General features: G+C 33.9%; 3 protein-coding genes across 4 annotated transcripts; 2 read left to right on the forward strand and 1 right to left on the reverse strand.

Annotated features, from left to right (window-relative positions):
* Positions 1-1,438: 1,438 nt before the first annotated feature.
* Positions 1,439-2,688, reverse strand: LOC145726702 (N-lysine methyltransferase KMT5A-A-like). Its single transcript, XM_081975926.1, has 4 exons — positions 2,399-2,688; positions 2,199-2,344; positions 1,957-2,147; positions 1,439-1,899 (listed from the first exon to the last, which is right to left on the reverse strand). The coding sequence occupies exons 1-4, from the start codon at positions 2,406-2,408 to the stop codon at positions 1,686-1,688; spliced, it is 561 nt and encodes a 186-aa protein (XP_081832052.1). The 5' UTR covers positions 2,409-2,688; the 3' UTR covers positions 1,439-1,685.
* A 191-nt stretch (positions 2,689-2,879) lies between these two features.
* LOC145726700 (ribonuclease H-like) lies at positions 2,880-4,007 on the forward strand. Of its 2 annotated transcripts, none has more exons than XM_081975924.1 (4): positions 2,880-3,087; positions 3,150-3,492; positions 3,546-3,813; positions 3,869-4,007. In XM_081975924.1, the coding sequence occupies exons 1-4, from the start codon at positions 3,000-3,002 to the stop codon at positions 3,953-3,955; spliced, it is 786 nt and encodes a 261-aa protein (XP_081832050.1). In that variant the 5' UTR covers positions 2,880-2,999; the 3' UTR covers positions 3,956-4,007. The 2 variants fall into 2 exon arrangements, with proteins under 2 accessions (XP_081832050.1, XP_081832051.1); XM_081975925.1 differs by having other exon boundaries at positions 2,915-3,087; positions 3,145-3,492.
* A 376-nt stretch (positions 4,008-4,383) lies between these two features.
* On the forward strand, positions 4,384-11,985 carry Gnptab (N-acetylglucosamine-1-phosphate transferase subunits alpha and beta). Its single transcript, XM_081975908.1, has 10 exons — positions 4,384-4,839; positions 4,895-5,070; positions 5,123-5,302; positions 5,363-5,591; positions 7,481-7,759; positions 7,814-7,944; positions 10,870-11,049; positions 11,108-11,276; positions 11,336-11,526; positions 11,576-11,985. Exons 1-10 carry the CDS (start codon positions 4,735-4,737, stop codon positions 11,868-11,870), a joined length of 1,935 nt encoding a protein of 644 aa, XP_081832034.1. The 5' UTR covers positions 4,384-4,734; the 3' UTR covers positions 11,871-11,985.
* Positions 11,986-12,039: the final 54 nt, after the last annotated feature.

Consider the following 12,039-nt stretch of genomic DNA (forward strand, 5'->3'; position numbering starts at 1 on the left):
TGAAAATATTTGTAAATTATTTCCAAGGTCTATTCACTCATTCAGAATCGCGGTTCTTCCGTTTTCACCTTTATGGTCTTGCATATACAGGGTGACTGGAATGTGTAACACACCCTCTATATTTATTAAAGTGATCCAGTTGGTGTACCAAACGAAAACTGTTACTTTGATGTGTAAAGCCCATACTTTCTGAACCTTACTGAGATGTTAGAATTTATTTTTAATTCTTCATTGCATTTAAATACAATATAGATAATGGATTTTGTGGTATTTTTATTTAATCTTTCCACATTATTATCACCTAAAAAAGTACATCATATAGATAAAAGCACTGCTATTTTATTTTTTTTGGTTTTTCCGCCTTCCTGCCTATTCTAGGACTAGTCGGATTCGGCCATAGCGTGGCCATGGCAGGCTATGAAGAGTGAAGAGTGAAGACACAAAATTTGTCATTTGATTAAAAGCTGTTTCGAAGGAATCCGCCGCCGGAGGGAGCCACTTTGTTTTTTTCTAAAAATCACATGACCCCATGATTACAAAATTATACGTAGGCCACGTGATTTTTAGATCATATCGCGTTTAGATGAAAACGACTAATTACTAATTTTTAATTTAAAATTTGAATATCGTTTAAATCTATATTAAAAGTAAAGTTAAAGTTGCTTATTTGTGTTGTTCGTGAGTTTTGTGAGTGATATGAGAGTGTCAGATTATGAACTTCTAGCAGGTTTAAGTTTCCTAATCCCGAAAGGAACCCCGACTTATTTAAAGCTTATGAAAACCTTGTTGGAAATGATCTAGTTTTGAAACTCTCGCCATGAAAATATTTATCAAGTGCGTACTGTTGAATCACTTTTTTGTTGATAAATAACTTATTACCTGGGTATACAGTATAAAATAGCATCACAAACAGCATGTTGTGGTGTTATCATGTTATCTATAGTATTATTGTATTTGCATTGGTAAAAGCAGGTTCACGATTATAGTCCGACTTACTAATTATTTACTAAGTACACACCTTTTTATCAAAACCTGATATTAACAAATAGAAAAACAATAAAACATTTCACAACTATTGTAGAATTGTTGTTTAATGTGAAAGCACACCAAATATAACCCCCTTGGCCCTTACCCCTTAGCAAAACATATCTAGTGTGCCATGCAAAACGCCCTCTCGCGGATAAATTATCGATTATCGTCCTATATCCTATGTCCATTCTGTCAAAACCTAATATTTCGCTTTTAATTGTGTAACTGTGACTTTGTCATTGTTTTTTAATGTAATTTTTTAAAATTTTATTTTCTAACCAAATTGTTTGGGCAGTGAATTATAGTTTTACAATATTTAATAGGGATATCAGAAACTAGAAAACAAATATGGTGTTTGTCTTATATTGATTGTGATTCAGGGGAAAATTCAATTTTTACCTTTCAACCATAATCTCATAAATATTTATTAGTTAAACCTCAATATTTATAATAGTAATTATTGTAATAAAAAAATACAGTATAAATCAATAATACACAAGGCAGTGGACAATACTCTAGTAACCTTAACTAATAAAATTTCAAATTTCAGTTAGGACCCTTAAAACTCAGTCCTGGTCTTCACATTATCTTCAAACTTAATCAATTTATAAATAGAGCAGTAAATGGTGTAATACTTTTTTGATCAGAAAAATGAATTACTCTTTAAGCCATGGGTGATATTTTATAGATTCTCTGCTTCGATCCCCATAGTCATAGAGCAATTCTTGTCCTCTTTTAATACTCTCTTTTGCTAGCAAAACTAACCTGGGGAGACCATCCACTAACACAGTTTTTGTATAGAGATTCCCATTGGTACGTGAATGGTTGATTAACCTTCCAAGTTTCCCAGTTTCTTGAGTGGCATCAATACTGGAACCATATTTTTAACCTCCTTATTACAATTACAGAAAAAAGAAAACAACTTACCAGAATGTTTGATCATTGTACTTAAAGTAATACATATAACAGCCAGTAGTGTCATCCTGAGCATAGAGTTGCTCTCGAGCATTAGCCTCCATCAGACTTATAAAATCCCCACTGTACTCTACTACAAAGTCACCTTTTTCAAAGTTTTTGGTTGCAAACACCCCCCTGCCTTTGCCTTCAGTATACCGACACTACAATCACTTTTGTTAGTTTTAAAAAGCTACAAGTGGCTGTACACTAACCTCTAAACCATCTTCAGTCTCTTTCATAATTAATCGTTCTAAGGTTCTCTGTTGCTCTCTTAAAACTTGCATTTTAGTTTTTCTTACTGATTTTCGCACTGCGAAGTACTCAGTCAGTTTATGGTCTGAGTGGGTAATTCTCTTTGCTGTTATGAATAAAATGTCAAAGATTTGTTCAGCTACAGAAAGTTGTTACTTACCTTTTACCATGTTAAAGCTTGTAGAGGCACAATGTTCCTAATAAATTCGACTATAAACACAAAAAGACTACAGGTCCAGTTGTTTACTCTGACAAGCGGGTTTTCATTATAGTTTTAGTGGACCAATACGTCGGGTTTCACTTTAGCTCTAGACAAAATCATAATAATCAAGTTTATGTCTTGAGAATAATTTTTTTGTAAATAATAAACAATAACAATAAACAAACAAACGCCAAAGGTGAATAGGGGAAATGACGCTCTCTTTCAGCTTTCAGCCATTAAAATTGTAAAGCAACGACAAGCCACAAATTGAAAAATGACACTAACGACAGTCCAGAATAGTAGTATGTAAGATTAGGGCTAGACTATATGTGTCCTTTTCTGCACTACAGCTTTAAAAAGAGTTGACGAATAGTCTCGTCTTAGATGTCATCCGAACCGACACTGACAACGTTCGGTTTCCAAATTCAATTCAAGGGAATGAATAAATAAAAATATTCCCAAATCCCAATCAATATCAATAACCCAAAAGCTGTTTTTTTTTATCAGGCTCGTTTTCCTAACTCTAATGGGCTAGAAAGTTGATTGGTAAAATAATGTGATGAAAATATTATCAAATTTGTTAAGGTACCGCAAAGCGTGTGCAGTGTTCATAAAAAGTCCCAGCCTGTTACAATGGAAAGGGACGTGTAAGTACTAAATAACAATAGAGTACTTCTCAGAGCTCCTATTTTCAATATTTGCAGAACAGGTGAGGCTGCCGTGTTGCTACGTCGCCTTTCCAACGCTGAAAAACGGGCCGCCCTGCTCAAAGATGAAATTCAGGATTTGCACCAGCAAATTCGGAAACTGACCCATTCAGCTAACAGTATCCTTAAAGACTGCAAATCTAACTTACACACTGATGAGCCAAAGTCTCGAAAACGAAACATTGACACCCCAGACAATGCAGAACAGGTTTCCAAAAGGGCTAAAGGTAACATTCCAGTAGTTGATGGGTATGCAGTGGTTTATACAGATGGTGCCTGTGAGAATAATGGACAGAAAAATGCTAAAGCAGGGATAGGAGCATGGTTTAGTGATGGTCATCCAATGTAAGTTGTTATTGTAACTCCTAAACTAGTAACTAAGTAGTCTGGACATCAAGGAACATTTCCAAGCCTGTGATTGGCAGAGCAACCAATAACATGGCAGAAATTCAGGCTCCCACTGAAGCCCTAAAACTCCTAAAAGAATTAGGCTACAATAAAGTGAAAATCCTCACAGACTCTCAGTTTACCATCAATTGTATGACCAAATGGATTTCCACCTGGAAGAAAAAGAATTGGAAGCTGGCATCAGGTGGTCCAGTAAAAAATAAAGAGGAGCTGATGGCTTTGGATAGGATATGTCAACATTTTGAGGACATCAAATGGGTACATAATGTAATAAGTTGACGTTAGGAGTCACCACTGTAATGGTTTTTTTAAGGAATACTGTCCAGGTCATCAAGGAATTTGGGGAAATGAACAGGCAGACAAATTGGCAAGGGAGGGCGCCCTTAAATATACTTCTTAAGTTTTATCTATTGATTATTGATTTTTTCAAGGGTTAAAATTTATTTCTGAGATTTGCCATTTTTGCTGTTTCCAAGTGTCATCAAAGTTCAGGCAATAGTTTCATTTTATAGTTCAGACTTTCTTTACAGTTAAAATAATAGGCCTTTTTTAGAATCTTAGACATATTGAGGAGGCTAACCCAAAGTTTACCAGCATCAATAATGTTCAAAGTTCATTGGCATGGGTTTTTAATTTTTTCATTTTCTGAAATAAATAACCAACATTAATGATTTCTCAAGACTCCGGACAATACTTATTTAAGTTAACTCTAGGAACAAAATTATTTTATACCTACATAGTAGTAGATAAGATAATGCTTAGGGCAAGAGAAATCCTAAAACGTTAAGGTTATCCACCTCTCGACTTATCCTACTAGTCAACTACTATTAGGCTGGTACAGCTCTTGTACGTGCTAACGCCACAAAGTTAGAAGAAGAAGAAAGACAATTACGAAATGTCACGATGTAGGCAAAATGAGTCTGTCAATTGTTAATGGTAACGTCATTTGTCATTTGTAGTAGTTAATTCCCACACATCAAATTTTAATTCAAACATAAACATGATGGGGTTTATTTTTTATGTTATTTGTAAAGTTCTCAACATATCTCTTCTATCTGGAAAAAAAAACTTTCGGTATTATTTAAAAAAAAATAATGATAAAAGTAAAAACGTGCTGTGGTATTAAACGGTGGAAATATGCTAAGTACTGCAGTATAATCACTTGGAATTTGTCTGGAAATGGTTAGAGTTTCTGGTTTGAAAATATGCAAAAAGAAAATTTGTTTCCTCATTTTCTTTGTGTTTTTTGTACTTATATTCTTCTTTACCACAAGGATTAACAATGTAAGTTTATATATTTTCAGTATTTTTTTCTCTACTCTAATGAAATTGTTTTCAGGTCAAATCCCAAAGTGACTGCCCTGATGATGAACCAATAGATGTGGTGTACACTTGGGTGAACGGCTCTGATCCAAAGTTTCTAAAAAATTTAAAACATTATTTGGTTTTGTACCAGAATGTCGATGCATCAAAACAAAGATATGAAGACAAGAATGAGTTACGTTTTTCCTTAAGGTATTTACTTAAGTGATTTATATTTGGATATACTTTATCAGTCACATTAAAGATCACTGGAAAAGTTTGCTCCTTGGGTTAACCATGTTTACTTAGTCACAAATGGCCAAATCCCTTACTGGCTTAACTTAGACTGTGATAAAGTCACAATCATCACACATGAAATGATTTTCAAAAATTCAGCAAATTTACCCACATTTTCTAGTCCAGCTATTGAAAGCAATTTGCACAGGTAGAACCAGTCAGTTAATCTAACTTTCAGCTAAATCCACTTGTATTTCAAATATTGTAGAATTCCAGGACTTTCAAAGAAATTCATTTATTTTAATGATGACATCTTTTTGGGCCAACAATTGTATCCTGATGATTTTTACACACCTGGTAAAGGGTATTCAATTTTTCTGGCTTATCCTATACCAGACTGTACATCAAATTGTCCTTGGTTGTATGTTGGAGATGGTCAGTGTGACTGGAATTGTTATAATGAGAAGTGCCAGTTTGATGGAGGTGATTGTGAAGATGTAAGCTTACTTTTGTGTATTTTGTATAGGTATATTGTCTATATGTTTGGATTTAGGTATGTTTATTATTCATTGAAAGTATTAATAATTCTTGGAATGTTTAGGCTACTTGTAGAGGCCTCTGGCAATTATCACAAGGTTTACAGTCATATTTAGAAAGCGCTAACACTTTGAAAGTAGTTCTAGAGACTTCTAGCAGTTTAAAACAATTTCTAAAAGGTTTAGTGCACTGGCAGACCCTTCTGGGAATTATTACAGGTTTACAGCAGTATTTAGAGAGTTCTGACTTTTTCACAGCAGTTCTAAAAGCTTCTAGCAGTTGAAAACAAATCTTGAAAGGTTTAGGACACTTGTAGAGGACTCTGGCAATTATTGTAAATTTTACAGTAATATTTAGACACTTTGACAGTTTCACAGTAGTTCTAGAGGCTTCTGGTAGTTTAAAACAGATTTTGAAAAGTTTAGGACACTTGTAGAGGCCTCTGGCAATTATCACAAGGTTTACAGTCATATTTAGAAAGCACTAACACTTTGAAAGTAGTTCTAGAGACTTCTAGCAGCTTAAAACAATTTCTAAAAGGTTTAGTGCACTGGCAGACCCTTCTGGGAATTATTACAGGTTTACAGCAGTATTTAGAGAGTTCTGACTTTTTCACAGCAGTTCTAAAAGCTTCTAGCAGTTGAAAACAAATCTTGAAAGGTTTAGGACACTTGTAGAGGACTCTGGTAATTATTATAAATTTTACAGTAATATTTAGACACTTTGACACTTTAAAAGTAGTTTTAGGGATTTTTGCCAATTTAAAATAATTTTTGAAAGGTTTAGAACTCTTGCAGAGGCCTCTGGCAATTATTACAAGGTTTACAGTCATATTTAGAAAGCACTAACACTTTGAAAGTAGTTCTAGAGACTTCTAGCAGTTTAAAACAATTTCTAAAAGGTTTAGTGCACTGGCAGACCCTTCTAAGAATTATTACAGGTTTACAGCAGTATTTAGACAGTTCTGACACTCCAACAGCAGTTCAAAACCAATTTTGAAAGGTTTAGGACACTTGTAGAGGACTCTGGCAATTATTATACATTTTACAGTAGGATTTAGACACTCTGACACTTTAAAAGTAGTTTTAGGGGTTTTTGGCAATTTAAAATAATTCTTGAAAGGTTTACAACTCTTGTAGAGGACTCTGGCAATTATTACAAGGTTTACAGTAATATTCAGAGAACTCTGACACTTTCACAGTAGTTCTAGAGGCTTCTGATAGTTTAAAACAATTTTTGAAAAGTTTAGGACACTTGTAGAGGTCTCTGGCAATTATCACAAGGTTTACAGTCATGTTTAGAAAGCATTAACACTTTGAAAGTAGTTCTAGAGACTTCTAGCAGCTTAAAACAATTTCTAAAAGGTTTAGTGCACTGGATGACCCCTCTGGGAATTATTACAGGTTTACAGTAGTATTTAGTGAGCTCTGACACTTCAACAGCAGTTCTAAAAGCTTCTAGCAGTTCAAAACAAATCTTGAAAGGTTTAGGACACTTGTAGAGGCAATTATTATAAATTTTACAGTAGTATTTAGACACTCTGTCACTTTAAAAGTAGTTTTAGGGGTTTGTGGCAATTTAAAATAATTCTTGAAAAGTTTAGAACTCTTGCAGAGGCCTCTGGCAACTATTACAAGGTTTAGAGTAGAATTCACACTCTGACACTTTCAAAGAATAGTCATCGGCATTAATTTAAACACAAATTTTTTTGGGATTCTCATGATTTTAAAAGAAGTTTTTCAAGTCTTCTTTTGCAGAAAAATACAAGTTTTCTAGTGATTTGACCTTTTCTAGAAATCTTAACTATTTTCAGTGTTCTTATATGGTTTAAGTGTCCCTAATTTTACAGAAAACTGTTGAAATCAATTATGAGGATGAAAACGACTCAGTTGACTCAACAGAACTTCCAATAAACCAGAAAGTAATCAATGAACTTGATTCGCTAAGAGAGAAAGCTCACATTCTACTGCATCAAAATTCCCTGTTGGGGCATACAGACAGCCCAAAATTCCCCATTAAACTGCACGTAAATCAAACTGCTTTCTTGTCTCGACTAGTAAAAGCTCACAATAAAAGGGTGATGGTAAAGGACAAAGTTGTAAGCCGAAAACGACAGCTCATATTGAAGGTATTTGGGTTTTTAAGATTTTGAGGTGGTTTTTTTATTGTAATAACTTTGAAGGGTAGAAAGAAGGTGGTACCAAATCATAACGGGTTTGTGGATTCTTTGGTTTACACTCAGAGAGTTTTTAACAAAAAGTATGGGTTCAAACTTAGATACACGCCTGCGCATGCTCCCATATTTTTGGACAGGTACGCCAGACTGAAAAAAGTATTCATATATCCTCTGTTAATCTCAAATTAAAAAAAAACTAGGCTAGATAATGCTGTGTTTTAAACAGCATATGAACGAAGACACTTGCTAGAATGTGCAAAAGTCAATATAAGTTTAATAGCAAGTCAATTAAAAATTTTAGAAGCATTTTAGCAAAATGCTAAAATTATCATAATTTCCAAGTCATTATTTTTAATCTACGTTAACAGGAGTAATGTCTACGTTAACACTGCCGTAGTTTTGTCGACAAAAACAAAGAACGAACACTGTTGCTTATATCTTTTTGTGCCAGTTGAACTAAAATCGGGCAACAAGTTCCTAACCTAAAATTATAAATGTAATGTATACAGGGTGAGTTTTTTTTTCGTTTTTAGTGAAGGGATCTTCGAAACTAGCAGAGTTACGAAGTCGGTTAAATGGAGAAAGAATTGTAGTTTTAGGGGACCAATTTAAAACCATTTTTGTTTTATAGAACAAGGTACTATCTAGATATTTAGCAAAAACCACATTTTGACGCTTTTTTTTAATTGATCATAAACTTACTTTTTTTAAACAGGAAGCATAGAAGATTATTGCATATTTAGAAAGGTCTTTTTTCAAGCTTTAAAACGGTACCAATAAGTAGATTGTTGTCTCTCAAAATAGCGGATTTACAGCCTTTTTCCTTTCGAATTTGCAATTTTAACATAGTTTGCCATGAAATCGTTCATATTGATTTATCATTTGTTTGACATTGACAGCTGGCATAATATATGTCACTTCATATTTATGACATCCAGTGATAAATTCCTAACCAAGATCAACGCAAACAAACGGAGAAATGACAGCTGGAATGCCCGAAACTGTTTTCAAAACTGATCACCAGAGGGAGTATCTCTTATCTTGAAACGCCAATATCATTTCTTAACTCAAAACGTCGGAAATTAGTCTTCTCTAATCCCTAAAGTATTCACGTGATAACTGTCAAACCTTCAATTCCTAAGGGAGCACAAGTCAATCGACTATCACCATTAACGTTGTAAAAGGCCAAGGACGGTAAACAGTAAAGAATTGCTTAATCCCATAAGCGCAATGTTGCCCGTATCGGCTGGGACTGGTGACGGTTTTTACGTCACCATCAAGTCAGAGATCGCGCGTTTGCGCGATTTTTAACCGGTTGCAGTCGATCATATTTAGCGTATTGTAGTGATGGGCGTAAATTTACCGGTAAGGTAAAGTAAAATTCAATGTGACAGGAATATTTACCAATTTTACCAGTAAATTTATGGGTCTAATTGAAATTTGCTTGAAAAATATCATTTTTCTGTCCTGACTGTCATTAATTTGAAAAGTCATAAATCTGAATCACTATACTCTTCATGCACTCCCTGTATAGTAGTAAACTCCAGGGATAAGTTTAGCAGTTCTTTACGAAAATTTCTGCTTTATTTCAAATTTTTCGAGTTATTTAGGAAAAACTGGTTTGGTGCAACAAATATTCAAATCAGTTGAAATTCTGGTTTCAAATTTGAACAGCCTGTAATTTGGTTATTTTTTGGGAGTTCAGGGAAGTTGTATCGCTTAAATTAGCCGTCTTGAGCTCCTCTTTCCAGTAGTGTTGAGCAAAAAATTCTATCTCAAAAAATGTGTACAGAGTGACCAAAAACATTCAATCACCATACTTTTCATGCACACCCTGCATATTGGAAGCAACGGTACTGCAACCTTACGGTGCTAAGTTAAGGAGTTGATTAGGAACATTTTTGGTCTCCTGCAATTTTTTTTGTTTTAACAGTCAGCGTTTTCGAGTAATTCAGGAAAAATTGGTTTGTTAAGTTAGTAAAATTGTGATCTAAATTTTGAACACGGTTTAAAGGACTAAATTGCCTGTAAAACCCACTTGGAGTGACCGAATCATATTTTTAAGCACATTTTTCTAATTCTCTTTAACTTTTCTAAAAAATGACTTCAAAATCAAGTAAAGTCAGGGAGAAAAGGAGTGTCAAAATATAAAATGCCAGAGACACAATTTGAAAGAAAAGTCAGGGACGAAATCTCCTATAAACCCCACTTCGAGTAAGAAAATGACTGTTTTAAGCAAATTTTTGAAATCATCATTAAACTTCCTATCTGATAACATATAAAACAACACTACAAAATTTAATACAGTCAGGGAAAAAATGGGTGTCAAAGTTTGAACTGCTAGTAACACCGTTTGAATAAACAGTCACGGACAAAATCGCTTGTAAAACCCACTTAGAGTGAGAAAATTACTGTTTTAAGCACATTTTTGGAATCCTCATTAAATTTCCTATTCAATAACATAAAAAAATACTACAAAATTTGGTACAGTCAGGGAGAAAAGAAAGAAAAGGAACTACTGTACTGTGACGTCAGGATCCATTCGCCGCCAGGAAACAAAATCGGCCAATCGAGCAATCCTTTACTGTTTACCGTCCTTGGTAAATGGCAACACCAAATTGACGTCATTTGACAGTTGCTTCTAGTAACGCGATGTTGATTACGTTTGGATGTAATGTACTCACGTGACGAACTCGTGAATGACTTAAAGTAGCGCAGGCAACGTGCTCTAAACTCTCTTTGCCTGTATTCTAAATTACTGTGCACGTACAGCATTGAAGTGTTCTGTGTAAACCCAACCTAATTTCCGACTAATTTTTATTTACAAACACCCTGTATTAAAGTGTTCTGCTGTTTAGTTGTCTGAATTTCTGAAAGTGAAAGTATTCAGAATAAACCTTGTCAAAATCATGACTATATCTATTATAGTTACTACTGTTTAACAAAATAACAAGTAATATTACTGTTTACACCATGATTAAAAATTCAAAGGTTAATTTACGATATATATGAATACTTTTGTGACTTTTTTTTATCTCCATAGTCTAAATGTTTCACTTTAGGGATATTATGCAAAGCATGGAAAACACATTTCTAACCGAATTTAAGTTAACTGAACGGAACAGGTTTAGACATAACGATGACATGCAATTTGGCTTCAGCTATTATTACTTTGTCATATCCGAAACCACAGAGAGGTCTATTAATGACATTTTTGACCTATTTGACACCGATGATTCTGGGTAATATATCGGTGTGATTTTTTTGTTTAACCTCACAGTTAATTGGGAAGTATTTCAGGACGTGGTCTGATCGAGAAATTCGAAATTTGTTGACTCAAATTTATGAGTTACCTTTGAGCTATGAAATAGTTGATCACTTTGATGGACTTTTGTTTAACTGTAGTGAGTTTCAAAAGTACCCGGAAGTGGAAACGCCACCTAATGAACGTTATCTAGACTCCAAACTGGTATTTTTTTATTTCAGTATTTTGCCTAGACTATTTTGTTGATCTATCACAATTTTTAGCCAACAATTAGTAAAGACATTATTGTTAACTGTAATTTTTTGAGGGAGTTTCTAAGTAAAAGATTCGGACGCGTACCTAAATACAAACATCACATACTCAGGGACTCGGATAAGTACAGCTTTTTCAATATGCTGGTGTCAAATATTAGCAATGTTGTGATTCATTTGGATGAAATTAGACGCGGTCCTAGGTAAATAAGTTAAACATCAAAAAAACTGTCAATATATGACTATTTTCAGGAAATTTATTTGTTTGAATGACGATTTGGACGAGTCCAAAAAGAGCGAAAACGATCTAGTCAAAGCAATTTTGTACGACTTCTACATGTCGCTCTTTCCACATTCCAGCCAGTTTGAGCTGCCTGAACATTCTAGAAATCGGTTTTTGCATATGGACGAGCTGCAAGACTGGAAAAGACAACATTTTATAGTAAAAATTTGCCTGTTGATAGCTATTGTGTCCCTAATTGTTATTACGTTTTTTGGTGTGTTAAAAAAGTTGTTTTGTAAATTATTCATTGATTTATTTTGTTAGTTCTTACTTATTATTGTTATGACAAAATCAAATTTGTCAGTACAGAAAAGTTGTACTGTAACAAGAAATTCTTTACAATGGATTTTTTTTCTGAAATAAAGCACTGATTTTTTTATTAGTGTTGTATTTGTTTCCTAACTAATTTTTGAAAATGTGATTCAAATTAAAT

The sequence above is a fragment of the Ips typographus genome, linkage group LG3 (assembly GCF_016097725.1).
Source record: "Ips typographus isolate SLU linkage group LG3, UJ_Ityp_2.0, whole genome shotgun sequence".
Lineage (NCBI taxonomy): Eukaryota > Metazoa > Arthropoda > Insecta > Coleoptera > Curculionidae > Ips > Ips typographus.